Source organism: Paroedura picta, chromosome 14 (assembly GCF_049243985.1).
Source record: "Paroedura picta isolate Pp20150507F chromosome 14, Ppicta_v3.0, whole genome shotgun sequence".
Lineage (NCBI taxonomy): Eukaryota > Metazoa > Chordata > Lepidosauria > Squamata > Gekkonidae > Paroedura > Paroedura picta.
Window position 1 is genome coordinate 7,947,542 of NC_135382.1, and position 15,616 is coordinate 7,963,157.

Here is a 15,616-nt window from a genome sequence, read left to right on the forward strand (position 1 = left end):
CCCCCCCCACACACACAAAGATAAATCGCACCCTTTTAGGAAAAAGCAAAGACATTAATTAAATGCTCTCAATTCGAAATACAAAGGAGAAAGTAACAAATAATCTAGTATCAAATACTTCTTTAGAGGCCACAAAAATAGGTATTGAGCTTGAAGCTCATTTACATCTCAACTACATCCAGAAGACGACACACCACTTTATTTCTTAAAGACTTTATGTTTTACGTCTGCCCTTTTCCTGACAACTTCCATTGTCTGGTCTCTAAGTAGTCCTACTGAGAGCAGCTGTACACGCTAATTTGTGGTTCACTGAGATGTCAATTGAGTCTTAAAATGAGAACACAACAGCTGCAAAACAATACCTGGCTTTAGTGCAAATATTTTCTGAGGTGTACGAAATTTTAAGTTGTTGTTTTAGAGAAACACAAATCTCAACCCTTAGCCCTTGGATCAAAATATTGTTGCCAGAGTGCCATTCATTTTCTAGAGGCATTTTTTTTCTCCACCGGGTTCAAACTATTCAGTGCTTTAATGACTTTACCTTGACAAAGGGCTTCTTTTTTCTGGAGATGAAAAACTAGCTTCTGAACTGGTTGCATTGTTTTTCTGTTCCTTTAAGCTACGGCCATCAATATTCAAAGCTATATAAAGGATAAACACAAAAACACTTTCAATTAGTTGTTGGTTAAATTAAATTAAAACCAGCAATAAACAGAAACTTCTGACTTGAAAAAGATAGTGAGAAAAGAAATTATGCAAACAGGGTGAGAAATGTTTTACACTGTGCCCTTTGAAGAATTTTTAAAAATTGTTCTTAGACGACCACGTCAGCCAATAATATGCAAACTGCTTCCAACAAAGAATATTTTGTCTTTTTCCAGGGATACTGATAGAAGGCCCTGGAATATGTAACTCATGATATATGAGGGGAGCATAGCCGCTTGCCAAGAGTAAGGCTGAAATTTAAATAGAACTCTAAAATATTTTATTTTCCATTGACAAACAAACCAAGTCCAAAGACACATTACAGGACACTCTCGCTTTTGATGTCCAGAAAACTATTTAAAATAATGAATAAGAACATCTGACAAATATACTGCCCTTGGCTTTTCTTCAAAACACCATGCTTTCTGTCTGGCTGTACAACATGGCACTGTCCTAAGCATCCTGTTTAATGGCTCAGTTGCTGAACCCAATCTAAACCTTTCCTCAACATCTGTGATCCAAAGTCATCCACTAGCTGGAACCTCTTTACCCCTACTTTTAGATAGCAAAGAAAAAAGGACACACATATACTATTGATCAGAGATTACAGTTGTGACACATGAAAGCATCTATCCCTGGACAAACACAGAGCACCTTTGCGGGTCCACAGGCTGCAGAATAAACCAGTGATAAGGATAAAAGCCAAAACAGATTCCTAAATGCTTGGAGGGAGGGAACATGTTCTGGGAATGCCTTAAAAAACAAAATCATGCCATCCTGATATTTCTTTTCCAAATTATTATTATTTCCAGCCATTCAATTTGAAGATACCTTAAGGTTAACTAGAAAGCAAGTCTCACTGAACTCAGAACAAAGCAAACATCCAGCCACAAGTCACAAAGGAAGGACAGCAGCAGAGGAACACTATTTGATCTGGACCAGAGTTTATATAAACTTTCCAAATACAAATGAATTTGCAAGTAAAGTCCATCTTTTAAAATACCCTTTCCCCACACCTTTGTCCCTAAATGCAAGATACCCTTTAGACACGGAAGTGTGAATTTGCTTATCCTTTGCAAGGAGCAAAGAATTTATCAATTAATTTACAAAACATCCTTCTTTAATTTTTATCCTTCCAATATTAAAATTCCTAACTCTAATTGTACAACTGTGTTGCTATGACTTTCGACAGGAGCCACAGCCCAATGAAGTAGGGAACCCAGTTTGTGTGTGCCAAACTCCCCAGGTCCAACGCCTGCAATCTCTGCTTCAAAAGGAGCTCAGACTGCAGGGCTAGGAAATACTTTTGCTCAAGACCGTGGGAAGTTGCTGCCAAAGCAGATACTACTGAGATGGGCTAATTATAAGGTTGTTTCAGATATTCTAGAGCAGGGGTAGTCAAACTGCGGCCCTCCAGATGTCCATGGACTACAATTCCCAGGAGCCCCCTGCCAGCGAATGCTGGCAGGGGGCTCCTGGGAATTGTAGTCCATGGACATCTGGAGGGCCACAGTTTGACTACCCCTGTTCTAGAGAAAGGGGGTAGCTCGACATCACAGGCATGTAGTCTCTCATTTGCCACTTTCCCCTCCCTTCCAGGGTCAGTTACCTGAGTAATTGCACTTTTTGGTTTTCCCCTGCCTTGGGGCTTTCCCATGTTTTACATTCAACAACTATTGAGGCATCCCCTAATTAATTTTCTGCAAGGGTTGGTTGTGACCTGTAATAGGCACCCTACTGTTATTCTTCCCCTCAAAACCCTCCCAAATGTATAGGTCTCACACCTTATCTATCTGCCAGGCCTAAATTGAGAGTTTGAAAGTGACCACTCTCTCTCCCATAGATCAAATTCATTTTCTGTTTCCCTCAATAAGATGAATGGTAGAGTGCAAATGCATGGTCAGCCTCGAGTGAGGAATAGGGTGCGGACGATAGATGCACATCATGGGGTGGGGAGGCCCAGCCCTTCTCTTACGACACAGGGACCCTTTCCAGTGGAGGCTCACCCAGTGTCAAAAAAGGAGAACCCCACAGTTGACTATCCCCCCCCCATCAGTCCCATGAGTTCTGCTTTGGGTGGTGTGGCAGGTGAGGACGCAGAGAAGTGCTCCACATCACCATAGGCATGTAGTCTTTTTCCAGACTCCAAAGAGGAGCAATTCCTTGAACAGTCCAAGGAGCAACAGTTGATCATGCTGTTTCTATAGGAGGAACCTGACTCTGCAGAACTGGGGAGTGGAGACTGGAGACCCTCCACGTCAAACACCACCGTGTCTGCATTTGCCTCAAACACATCCTTGGGCCCATCCTTGAGGACTAGTGGTGGACCTCATTCACAGTCTCGTGAACTAACGGGCTGGCAGCCCCAGATTGGGTCTCAGGTTTTAGCCAGATCTTTATGACCACTTCCAAACAATTCCCAGTGATCCCTGTGTTGTGGAGTGCAGGATTTACAAGTCCTACATGCACCATGGGACAGACCCAAGCCACATTTCCTCCTCTACTCTCCTCCAGCACCTGCAGCATATCCACCTCACTGTTCTGCCTGTGTAGCAGGGACCAATCCCTGCTGAGAGCAAAAGACTGATCCCTTTTCTTCACGAACAATGTGCGGAGCTGTTGCCACTCCCCAAGGAAGCTCGCACTGTTCAGTTGTTGAATTTTGATGGCCAGGCCTTATTTGGGACTGCCCAAATAGTGGGTGGTTCCTCCCAACGTGGAAGTCCGGTCACAATGGGACAAACAGGTGGGACTGCCAGGCAGGCAAAAATGAAAGAGGGTTTCTCTGCGGGGACTGTGATCAAGCCAAGCAAGAGATCCAAAAACACAGCACAGGTTGCTATAACTAGGCTCATTGGAGAGATGGTGACTGGGGATGGTCAGCCACTCTCTTTGGTGAATGACAGAGGGTTTCACAGACTGCTGAATCACCTTGCACTGTGGTATTCCATCCCATCCCTTAAGACATAAGTCACCAGATAATCCCCTCCATGTACCAGTCCACAGTAAATCTGGAAAAGGCTGAGCTATACAAAGCCAAAGGGTGTACTATGAATTTCACAGCTGACTTGAGGAGCTGCCAGCATCATGGCTACCTTTCCCTCACTGCCCCCTGGTGGCAGCCTGAGGACACTGCTGGCGATTCCCAGTGAAGTCCCTGTGATGGGAGTGACGTCCTTCCTCCGGGATACAAGTTGTTCCTTTTGCATGCTCAGGGGCTGGACGAGGCACACACCTCAAGAAGCATCACTGCGGTTATTGAGAACAGCTTGAATGAGTGGCTGGGCAGTGGGGAGGTGTACCCGGTCTACGTCATCACAGATGTGTGTGCAAACATGTCTGCTGTTCAGAATGTCAGGATGGGAAGCATTGGGTGCATGGTTCGCACTTTGCATCTCGTAGTCAAGGAGGCTCTTTGGTCAGGGGAGTGAAATCCATGGGGAACAATGCCACTTTGGAGACTTGTTGTCAGCTTGCCACACACTTCTCCCGCAGCTTCCAGTCTGCATGGAGGCTGCGTGTCAGGCAGGCAGAGATGGGCACTGCAGAGCACAAGCTATGCCAAGACATGCCTATCCAATGGAATTCCACATATTTGATGATACGGCATCTGGTGGGGCAGAGAGCCATTGTGCAGGATGTGATATTCTCCAAAGCCATAATGCATGTCAAAAAGGAGCTGAGCATAAACTCCTCCAATTGGCTGACTCTCATCCAGATGGTCCATGTCCTTAAGCCTTTCCAAGACCCCACTGAGGTCCTCAGTGCTCATACAACTGGTTTGGGACAGGTGATTCCCTTCATCCATGGTCTGGATTCGGCACTGGCCACTGCGCTAAGTCCTTCAACAGACTTCCTGCCATGAGTTTGGTCCTTGGTGTGTAGGTTGCAGAGTGGTGTCAAGATCCGCCTGCATACCATGTATGGTAAGAAGTAGTTTAGGTTTGTTTGCATCTGTGACCCACGCATAAAAGGAAGCGTTGCTTTCCCCAATTCTGAACTGTCTGCTTGGAGGGATGAACTCTGTGGGGAGGTGCAGGCCTTGCATGACTCCAGGCTAGATGTTGGGGGGCCTGGCATCAAGCGTGAGGGGGAAGTTGAGGGTTGGTGGAGGTAGAATGTTCCTCTTCCCAGTTGTCCTGTGTTGAATGAGGCTGCTCCAGTGTTAGGGACAATACTGGTCTTCAGTAGTCTCATGGGAGGTGGCCGGCATCAGTCAGCCACACCAGTTATAGAGGAGGATTCCACCAAAGTCATACATTGGAAGGCCCCCAAAGCACCCACATTGTAATCCCTTGGAGTACTGGTCACAGAACGCCACCATGTGGCCTGATCTTTCCATTCTAGCTGTGAATCCTCTGTCCTGCCCACCCACCAGTGTTTAGAGCAAACATGTGTTCTCCCACAGCGCTCATGATTGGAGCCATCCATAGTGAAAGAGTTGGCATTTCTGCCTAACAATCTCCCCTTGCTTGGGTACCCACATGCAATGCACACTGAAGTATACGTCATGTTGACTGCAACATCCTGTTGAACAGCTCATCTGGTCACAATGGCCATTGAGAGCTGGGATTGCCATGACAACAACTGGCCCATAGTTCCCTATCTCATGAGATGGTCCCCCAACAACTCCCATACCAAGGGCCAAGTTTACATTCTTGGAGAATACAGGAGAGTATGTGCAAGTTTGGGGTTCATGACTTCCCCCCAACCTGCAACCAACCACAAATGAAACAAACTTCCATTTTCCAGGTTCGTGCTCATCTCTAGTCAGGACCTTAGAAGAATGCACCTGACGTATCAAATAGGAAGGCAGTGTACATGTTGTTAAGTCAAATGTGCTTTCAATGACCTACATTTGTCAGGAAGGGGCCTGTCACTTGGTGTGCCAGCTTAAGATTCCCAGCAGTTATCAAGGAGAACTATATATGCAGAATATTACTAAAGTCTATCCTTGAAGATATGAAGGTATGGATTATGGTTGCCTGACAATGGCAACTACTGCACCTTCTGACAGAGCCAAGATCATTATCACCATTATGAGGAAAGTCCTTCCAAGTAAATTCATTTTATGTCCTAAAGGCTGAGCACGCATCCTCTATTGAGCCAGTTGTGAAAAACCTGCCTAAACACTGGTTTCAATGTGCTGGCATTGATGGGAAGGGACCTTTGAAGTGCTAGATTGGGACTTGCACCAATAGGTTGCAATTAGTGGCTATCTTCTTTAATGATCTGAGAGCCCAGCAGCACCTTAAAGACTAAAAGGATTTGTAGCAGCTTTCATGAGTCACTGCTCACTTTTTTATTATGTTTATATTGTGTACCATTTTGTGTACTTTTGCAGCAAAGTGGCTAATAATAAATCAGATCTGTAAATATGACTTCCCCACTGTAAGAAATGGGGCCATTAATATCACACCACATGCTGCCAGGGAGGGTCATGGCATCCACCAAAACTCTTCCTGATGCTTACCAAATGTTGTTAGAAGGTGGGCAGGCTTTTGCCCAACAGGACTCCTGATCAGCCACTGGAGGGTTGGCTGGCTGTGCAGTTCTTTAAATAATATTGTTTTGGCAGCAGATGTTACCATAGCACAAGGTCCTTAACTATGCAAGTGAAGGTAAGCTGTAGCAGACATTTTGTGGCTGGCTTTGCCTTCTGTGGCAGCCATTTCGTGCCTGTACCTACTATGCTATATCAGAATTCAAAAGATGCCTGCAGACTCAAAAAGCTTTAACGGGGACTTTGATAGAACACACATGGGGAATGGGGAATGCGAGCTGGGCAGTTTGCTCATTAAGGATGTCCTGAAAACAGAAAACTGTGTGTACCTTTTATATGTTACGGCACAGTTTGCTTTAAAGGGGTTTCTTTGCTTTAAAATGGTTTCCAGAATTAGAAAAATAATTCTGTTTTGGTTGTAATGACACCTACCTGCAGGAGGATGCAAAGGGCAATGAATCAGGCATATAATTTTATTTTAATGGCATGTAATTCTTATTTTCTTCTCCTGTTATTAATTAGGACTGTTATTTCTTTATTGATCACATTAGAGCCCCCCTATAAGAATGGATGTTATAAAAATCTCCAGAAATATAATGTTTTATGGCTACATTGTTTTATGGCCAGTGATCTTGGGCTCTGTCTCGTGATCATCTAATGCAGAGTTCTCCAATGTGGTACCCACTGGTGCCATGGCACCAACACCTTTCCTGGTACCCACCAAGTGTTTTTAGAAAATAGGTGGGACTAGATGGAGCTCTGGAACAGCAGGGCTTCTAACTGGCTGCACAGACTTTTCAAAATGTTGCTTTGACAGCCACCAGCACAACACAATGTGTGACTGAAGTTAAGCTGTGTGTAAGAATTTTATTTTTAGAAACTATATCTTGATTTGAAAAGGCACCCTTTTAAAGACATTTAAGCATACTAAATGTTGAGCAGTTACTACCAGAGTTACGCATACCTTCATTCCCTGGCATGTTATGGTTGGCCCAGCATCCCATGCCAGCCATTTGGTTGTTAGCTCCACCTCCTGTTGCAGCCATTTTATGGTTGTGCCCACAGGGTGTATCAGAATCCCAAAGATGCCCATAAGCTCAAAAAGGTTGAGGAGGCCCAATCCAAACCTATCTTCTACTGGTCTTCAGTAATTTCTTCCACACTTGGCAGCCCCTTTCCCAGCCCTGGTTCCAAAAATCCCTTGACAATAAGTTTTATGGACTGAACTTGGGTTTTCTGCATCCAAAAATGTATTCAGTCAGTCAGTCAGTAACCTTTTATTGGCGTAAAAAGTATAAGACATATAAAAATACGGTTTAAAATTTCAACAAAATAATAAAATGGGGTTACATGACCAAACAGATCTTAAAATGATTAAATAAACTATAAGAGATAAAATACAAGGTAGGCAGCATATTATAAAAGCATCTTAGTTAAAACTCTGGCAACTAAAATGGTTATCTCTGGGTCTTTGTCAGAGAGCAGAAATTGCAAGGTCATAGATTTACTTACAGAAGGCTTGTTTCCCAGCAAGGCAACAAAGCTGTCATCCCGACACTGCTCATATAAGGGGCAGTCTAACAAAATGTGTGAGACAGAGTCAGGGCAACCAGAACCACACGGACAGAGTCTCGCATGGTATGGGATATGGTGGAATCTTCCCTCTAAGACTTTTGAGGGGAAAGCATTCATTCGTGCGAGGAGAAAAGCTCTTCTCAGGGGTGGGACATCAAGGAGATGCAAATATGAAGGCATAATATTTCTCTGCATAATGATGCCAAAGAATGCTGGTGAGCAGACTCGAGGCTGGGTAGGTATGAGTTCCTGCTGCTCATGGTCTAAAATTCTCTGTTTAATAATCCGGAAGATACATTTTTCTTCCAGAGGTAGAAGGGAGTTCAGATCAATGCCAATGGAGACTAATTTTTGTTCAATAGCCTGGAACCATTGAAATTTAAGAGGGTCACTTTTTAGACAAGTTAAAAGGCTGCCAGTTTCTATTCTAAAAAACAGTCTGACCCAAAATTTAAAAGTAGCTATCCAGGCCCTTGTCTCTACCCTAATTTGGCCAAATTCTGCGCAAATGGCATGGTAGGAGACACAGTTGGGAACCCCTGCAATTTGCCTATAGAAAGCAGATTGAACACCCTCAATAGATTTATTAAAGGCAGGAACCCATAAGGGGCATCCAAACAGGAGCTGGGACATTACTTTGGCATTAAAAATTTTAATTGCTGCAGGGATAAATTGGTTACCTTTCACAGAGAAAAAGAACTGTTTTATCAAAGAAGATGAGGATTTGGCCAGATTGATAGCTCGTTGGCAGTGGGAGCTCCATTTCTGGTTATACTGGAAGGTAACACCTAGATACTTAAATGTTTTGACTTGTTCTATTGAAGTGCCTCCAATAGACCAAGTCATTGCATGCCAGCTCTTAGAGAAAACCAAAACTTTTGTTTTACCATAGTTAATTACTAACTTATTATCTTGGCAATATTGGTAAAAGGTGGATAAGTATCGTTGTAAGCCAACCCTTGTATATGAGAGTATTGTAGTATCGTCGGCATACAACAACAAAGGAATATGCTGGGAACCAAGTTTTGGGGGATGACCATTAATTGGTTCCAGTTTTAACGCTAAATCATTAATGAATAAATTGAACAACAAGGGGGCCAGAATACAGCCTTGCTTAACTCCAATGGTCATTGGAATCTTGGAGGTTAAGTCTCCCTTTGAAGAATACCGGACTTGGCAGGAGGTGGACACATAAAGTTTTTGGATGAGAAACACAAGTCTCGGTTCCATACCCATTGATCGCAATTTATTCCAGAGCATATCCCTATCTATCTTATCAAAGGCACTTTTAAGATCTATAAAAGCTGTGTATAGCCTCTTACCATTTTGGGACGTATATTTCTCGGCCAGGCATGAAAGAGTTAAACAATGATCTATAGTAGAGTTACCCTGCAAGAAACCAATCTGTTCAGGACCTATAATTCTTTGAGAGCGAGCCCAATCAGTTAGGCGCCGTTCGAGATGTTTTGCATAAATCTTACCTATAATTGATAATAAACTAATAGGTCTAAAATTATTAGGGTCATTATGGTCACCCTTTTTAAACATGGGAATAATGATTGAATTCAACCAAGAACTTGGGACAATCCCATGTAAGTCAATTAAGGTAAATAAGTTGGCCAAGGGAGGAGCCCACCATTTAGGGTTGTTTTTTAGAAGTTCAGCTGAAAGGGCATCCTGGCCTGGGGCTTTGCCTATCTTAAGGCTCAGAATTAGTTCCTCTACTTCGTCAGGCAAAACTGGGGACCATCTAGGGACATTAGTTGGGATGGAGTCATTCAGCAGATTTTCTGGAGCTACTGGGACATTAAATAGAGCAGAAAAATGATCAACCCAAACTTGGGGGGCAATAATAAGTTCTAAATTATCAGTCTTCCCCCTCAAGGGTCCTCTTACAGCTGACCAGAATGCTTTGGAATTTTTGGATTTAACAATGTCAAATAGGCGGGCCCAATTATCGTGAGAGTAAAGCCGTTTTTTCTCTCGGATAAGACAATTATACTGTTTTTTTTGTTCAAAGTAACTGTGGATAATAGTCTGATCCTCTGACGATTGGGCCTGTCTAAATAGCTCTCTCAGGGTTTTTTTTGAGATATGACATTCTTGGTCAAACCAGGAGGAATTGCTGCCTTTGTTACAGACTGGTTGTGCTTTAAGGCCGCAAAGGTCAACTATCTGAGAATACAGCTCTACAGCAGTCATAGGTGAGCTTGAGTTAATTAAAGTCTCCCGAAGTTCTATCATTCTTTCAGATTCCAAAAGAGATGTGATCTCTTTCTCCATCTTAGCGGACCATCTAATCCGTTTCAAACAAGATTCAGTGGGAACTGCTGGTAGAGATACACTGGGACTGCAAACATCTATCCCAGTATGATCCCAGTTTAGAGTCAGTGGAAGGTGGTCACTCTCAGTACGTGACTCTATGGAGAAAGAAGAAATATTTTGGAAGCAGTTAAAAGTGCATAAGCCGTAATCAATCACACTCTGTCCTCGAGGGGACGCGAATGTGAAATCTGCAGATGTGGGAAACTTGCTTTGACCATTTAATATCAGAAAATTGTGCTCTATACAGAATTCAGTTAATTTGATCCCTGCCTCATTAACGACACTGTCCTTTGAGTTCCTCAAAGGCCAAATGGAGGGTAGTAAGTCCTCATCATCTTCCCCAAACCCCAACCTTGCAAAGATATCATTATTAGTATTGCCAATTCGAGCATTAAAATCTCCTAAAATAATGAATTGTGCTGAGGAGTGGTCCTTATATATTGAAAATATAAAATTAGAAAATTTGGCCCAGTTTTGGTTGAGAGTCAAATAATTCTGGGCAGGAGGGAGGTAAACATTGATTATTATTAGTGAGGAATTATTCCAGTGCAATAGGATGGCCATAGCTAAATTTTGGCAGCAGCCTAAAATAGAAGGGTTAGCAACAGAGTCAATCTTCAGCAAGGTGGAAATGCCCGCTTTGAAACGTCCCTTGGGCTCATTTTTATAGGCTGGTAAGTTAAATGATGTAAATCCCTTGAGATGAATTTTTTCTTGAAACCAAGTTTCCTGGAGGAGAATACAATCAAAGGAGGTTAAGAATTCCGCAAAATCAGAGTCTCCGGATTTGTTTTTCCATCCAGCGATGTTCCAGGATGCTATCCGAAGTCTAGGATGGGAATGGTCTCCAAATAGTCAATCATTTCTTGCCGCTGGTTCTTCAGGTTGCGTCCACTGGGGAGAAGGATCAGAGTTGGTCTGAGTGGGCTCCTCCCCTTCTGGGGTCTTATGATCTCCCTGGAGAGATTTTGCTTGTGGAGATTTTCCTTTCACGTTTGCATTAGTCTTTGGCATATTATGGGATGAGGTGGAAGGTGAAGAAACTAACAACAGCTTCTTTTCTTCAATCATCTTATAAAGTTCCCTGGATGCAACGTGTGGTGTTTTATTTGCTAATTCTGAAAATTCCTGGGCCAGAGATTTAGTATTGGATTGGTTGTTTTGTCTTTGGCTCAGCAAAGTACTAAGAATTATTCGTGAGTCCAACTCGAAATCTTCTCTGTGATCTGTTGGCTGTGATGATGCCATGGGTCTTTCTATTCTCTTTCCTTGAGGATTTGCTTCAAGTTCATCTCTTGACCCCCTCGGTTTATTTTTTTCTTCCATTTCTGGGCCTTTAAATGGGTCTGGTTTCCTCACACTCACCTCCATTGCTGAACAGAAGGTGGATTCTAAAGCTGGCATTGAGTCAGGAGTTACTGGTCTCCCTTCACTTGTGTTTAGGGAGAGATCTAAGTCTATTTGGCTTTCTTTGTGGCTGCTATTCTTTGCTCTTAAAGTCTGAATAGTCTGGACAGGTGATAGGCTTAAATTCCTTGAACTTTTACTTAGATTTATTCTTGTACTCTGTTGATTTGTCAGCTTTGACTTCTTTAGATTTCCTTTTTGTAGGGAGGTTATTACTCCTTTCCTCCTACATATGTTGCTATTTGATAGCTTTTTAGAAGTAGATAGTTTTATGGACTGAACTTGGGTTTTCTGCATCCAAAAATGTATTCAATTGCTAACCTATGGTCTGCCATCCTGTCACATGTCATTCTAGAAGGAGTGTGTTAATACCATCAACTCCAGGACTCCTAATGCGACAATGAGTACTTCAGAAGGGTTTTGGAAAACAGCGGTGTCACTAAGAGATCACAGCTGTTCACATCATTCATATCCATAGCTTCAGCTGTCTTGGAAAACAGAGAATAACCCCTCTTCTCCTCTTTCTCTCTCTCTCTCTCTCTCTCTCTCTCTCTCTCTCTCTCTCTCTCACACACACACACACACACATAAACACACACCCATATTGTTTGTTTTCTTTTTTCCTTTAAGTTATTTTAATATTGTCAGTGTATATCCAACAATTTTGTTCTGCATTTTACATTTTACCAATACAATTTTAATGCCTGTACACAGCCTTCAGTATATCTCGGAAGGAAAGGCAGTAAACAAACTGTAGATTTTTTTCAATGACCAAAAGTCTGGCAGACTTTTCATTCACACCTGGTAGGAAGAAAACTATCTTTGGGGTCATGTTTCTAATGGAAGGAAAGAGTCCACGCACCAGTGACATTTAGGGGGGGAAATAATTATGGACTTATAGAACACATAATTCTGCAAATGGTTACAAGCAGGGTTAGGCGCTTTGGATGCCGAAGCACCCAACCCTAGTTACAAGTTGATTTACCAAACAATGTGAAAGCATATTATGCTTTTCCTAAGCCAAATTAAATATGACTATTCTTATACATCATACGACTAGTCAATGAATTACACAAAAGTCTATCACTTTCAGGCTTGTGATAAATTACAAATTCTATTCTCGTTTGTTGGGGGGCAGGGATAGATATGCCTGCAACAAAATAGCAGTCTTCTAGCTTAAATACATGAGAGCTGAATCCAATCAGCATTTCTGCAGGTGAAAAAAGGAGGGTGGGTCCCTTTTGGCCACCAAAAAAAAGGCTATGCTAGGGATTATGGGATTTCAGTGGACAAAAGTCATGTGGGGCAGGGGCCTGTAAGAAAATGCCGAATTAGATGAGTGAAAAGCAAGCTGGATCCTATGCTGTAACATATTTATTGTGTCATATACTTTCATAATCAGGTTTAACTGGACACATGGTAAATCATAGGATCATAGAATCATAGAGTTGGAAGGGGCCATACAGGCCATCTAGTCCAACCCCCTGCTCAACGCAGGATCAGCCCAAAGCATCCTAAAGCATCCAAGAAAAGTGTGTATCCAACCTTTGCTTGAAGACTGCCAGTGAGGAGGAGCTCACCACCTCCTTAGGCAGCCTATTCCACTGCTGAACTACTCTGACTGTGAATTTTTTTTTCCTGATATCTAGCCTATATCGTTGTACTTGAAGTTTAAACTCATTACTGCGTGTCCTCTCCTCTGTAGCCAACAGAAACAGCATCCTGCCCTCCTCCAAGTGACAACCTTTCAAATACTTAAAGAGGGCTATCATGTCCCCTCTCAACCTCCTTTTCTCCAGGCTGAACATTCCCAAGTCCCTCAACCTATCTTCATAGGGCTTGGTCCCCTGGCCCCAGATCATCCTCATCACTCTCCTCTGTACCCTTTCAATTTTATCTACGTCCTTCTTGAAGTGAGGCCTCCAGAACTGCACACAGTACTCCAGGTGTGGTCTGACCAGTGCCGTATATACAATGGGACTATGACATCTTGTGATTTTGATGTGATGCCCCTGTTGATACAGCCCAAAATGGCATTTGCCTTTTTTACCGCTGCATCACACTGCCTGCTCATGTTTAGTTTACAATCCACAAGTACCCCTAGGTCTCGTTCACACACTGCGTTACCTAGAAGCGTATCCCCCATCCAGTAGGCATGCTTTTCATTTTTATGACCCAGATGCAGAACTTTACACTTATCTTTATTAAATTGCATCTTGTTCTCATTTGCCCATTTTTCCATTGTGTTCAGATCTCGTTGAACTCTGTCTCTATCTTCTGGAGTATTTGCCAGTCCTCCCAATTTGGTGTCGTCTGCAAACTTGATGAGTAGTCCCTTCACCCCCTCATCTAGATCATTAATAATCATTCCCTTTCCCCATACACACACACCAATTAAATTTTCATCATATATGCTAATGATGACCAACTTACAACAAAGTATAAGCCATGCAAATTTATTCTAAACACAGTGTTTCAGGAAGGGGCTCAAGGAAGAAGAACTTGTGAGCCAGGGAAATGTGAAGAAGAAATGGGAATTAAGTCAATTGAAAATGCCAGGACCAGCACGGCCAGTATCTTCCGGGTGCATTCTGATGCTGTGCCCCTCAGCATTCACCTGCTAAACAATTATTCTGAAACTTTAGTAAAACATGGTCAAATCCAAACATAAATATCCAAGGAAGCAAGTAAATTCTCCCCCCCCCCAGCTACCCCCAGTTAGAACTGTAATGGTAGGGAAAGTGACCCACATTTTACCCCAAAAGAACAGAACCTTCTGTGCTTGGACACCAGGTGGTGCTACAGTTGGCTGCTACCACCAGCCCATAAAACCTGCACTCAATTGCAACAAGCACAGCTCCTGGCTCCCATCTACATGATATTCTAAAGCCTTGAATTGTTCTCCCTAAACACTACAGACGTTTCCTAAACATCCTGCAAGCAACAGAACCTTCAGAAACATTTGTGTGCAGAAAGCCAAATTAACTCAAACACATATCCACATGATGAAATGTAGTTTTGCACACAAGAGACAAACTTGAATGTGCACACAGAAGAGTATTCCTTTGTTCTCTTCACAACCAACCTGGAACAACAATAATCCCCCACCTCTGAACTCTCAATCACTACCAGATTAAAATCACAACTTCACATAATAAGCATGCACTGAAAAACAGGAAAAATCCATTCAATTGCTATTTCTTATCCACCCTGAATTCAAGTACTGCTGTAGGGTTTGGGGAGCTTTTATTAATGGATAATTAATCTGTATTAAGTGACTGATTGTGTGCTCCCGTAGATGGCACTATAAATACAAGATGCTCCAAACTTGTGACATGGTAAAAGCCAACTTAAACCCTCCCTTGCAAATAATAGTTGAATGGTGACAACTCTTTCCTTTCTGTTTTCCTTCTTTAAAAAAAAACATAAATACCTGAAAACAGTTCTTCATGTACACAATATTCTGTGCACATGTGGATCTTTCGATGGCAGTCTTCTACTGCCCCACAAAGCCCCATCAAAAGTAGAGAGCTAACTAGAGTAGTGCCCACGAGGCATCATGGGATGTTATGAGATGGGGAGGGGGGGGGTTATGTTTTATCATACTTTTTAATCCTGTCCCCCCCTAAAAGGAATTCAAGGTGTCAATGAAACAGAATCTTCTCTTCCCCATTTTATCCCTACAAGACATTTGTGAGTTGAGACACCCAAGGTTGTTTTTTCCTGACAGGGTTGGAATCTGAATCCAGATCTTGAGGATTCTAGCCCAACACTATACCATCCCTTACTTTGGCTAGAATCATAGAATCATAGAGTTGGAAGGGGCCACACAGGCCATCTAGTCCAACCCCCTGCTCAACGCAGGATCAGCCCAGAGCTGCTACTTTGCACATGCAAACTTATTGGGTTTTGACAACCAATTCTCAATGCATGCTGGGTTCAAAACTATTCACATCCCCAGTGCTTATTTAAGCATGCAAGCTTTTATATTGTTACAGATCAATTTTTAAATGAGAGGACCTAAATTTATCATCAGTCCCTGCTCCACTTGTTTTCCTGCCGGTGCCCGACTTCCCGCCGCCCGCTGGGGGGCACTGCCAG

The 15,616-nt window shown here is 42.8% G+C and overlaps 1 protein-coding gene across 9 annotated transcripts in view; it reads right to left on the reverse strand.

The window, feature by feature from the left end:
* Window positions 1-15,616, reverse strand: part of KIZ (kizuna centrosomal protein) — a 133,075-nt gene that overhangs the window by 39,557 nt on the left and 77,902 nt on the right. For all 9 annotated transcript variants that reach the window (XM_077309469.1, XM_077309467.1, XM_077309465.1 and 6 more), the window contains one exon: window positions 542-641. In XM_077309469.1, the coding sequence (XP_077165584.1) occupies window positions 542-641 (100 nt within the window). The remainder of the gene's footprint in view (window positions 1-541; window positions 642-15,616) is intronic.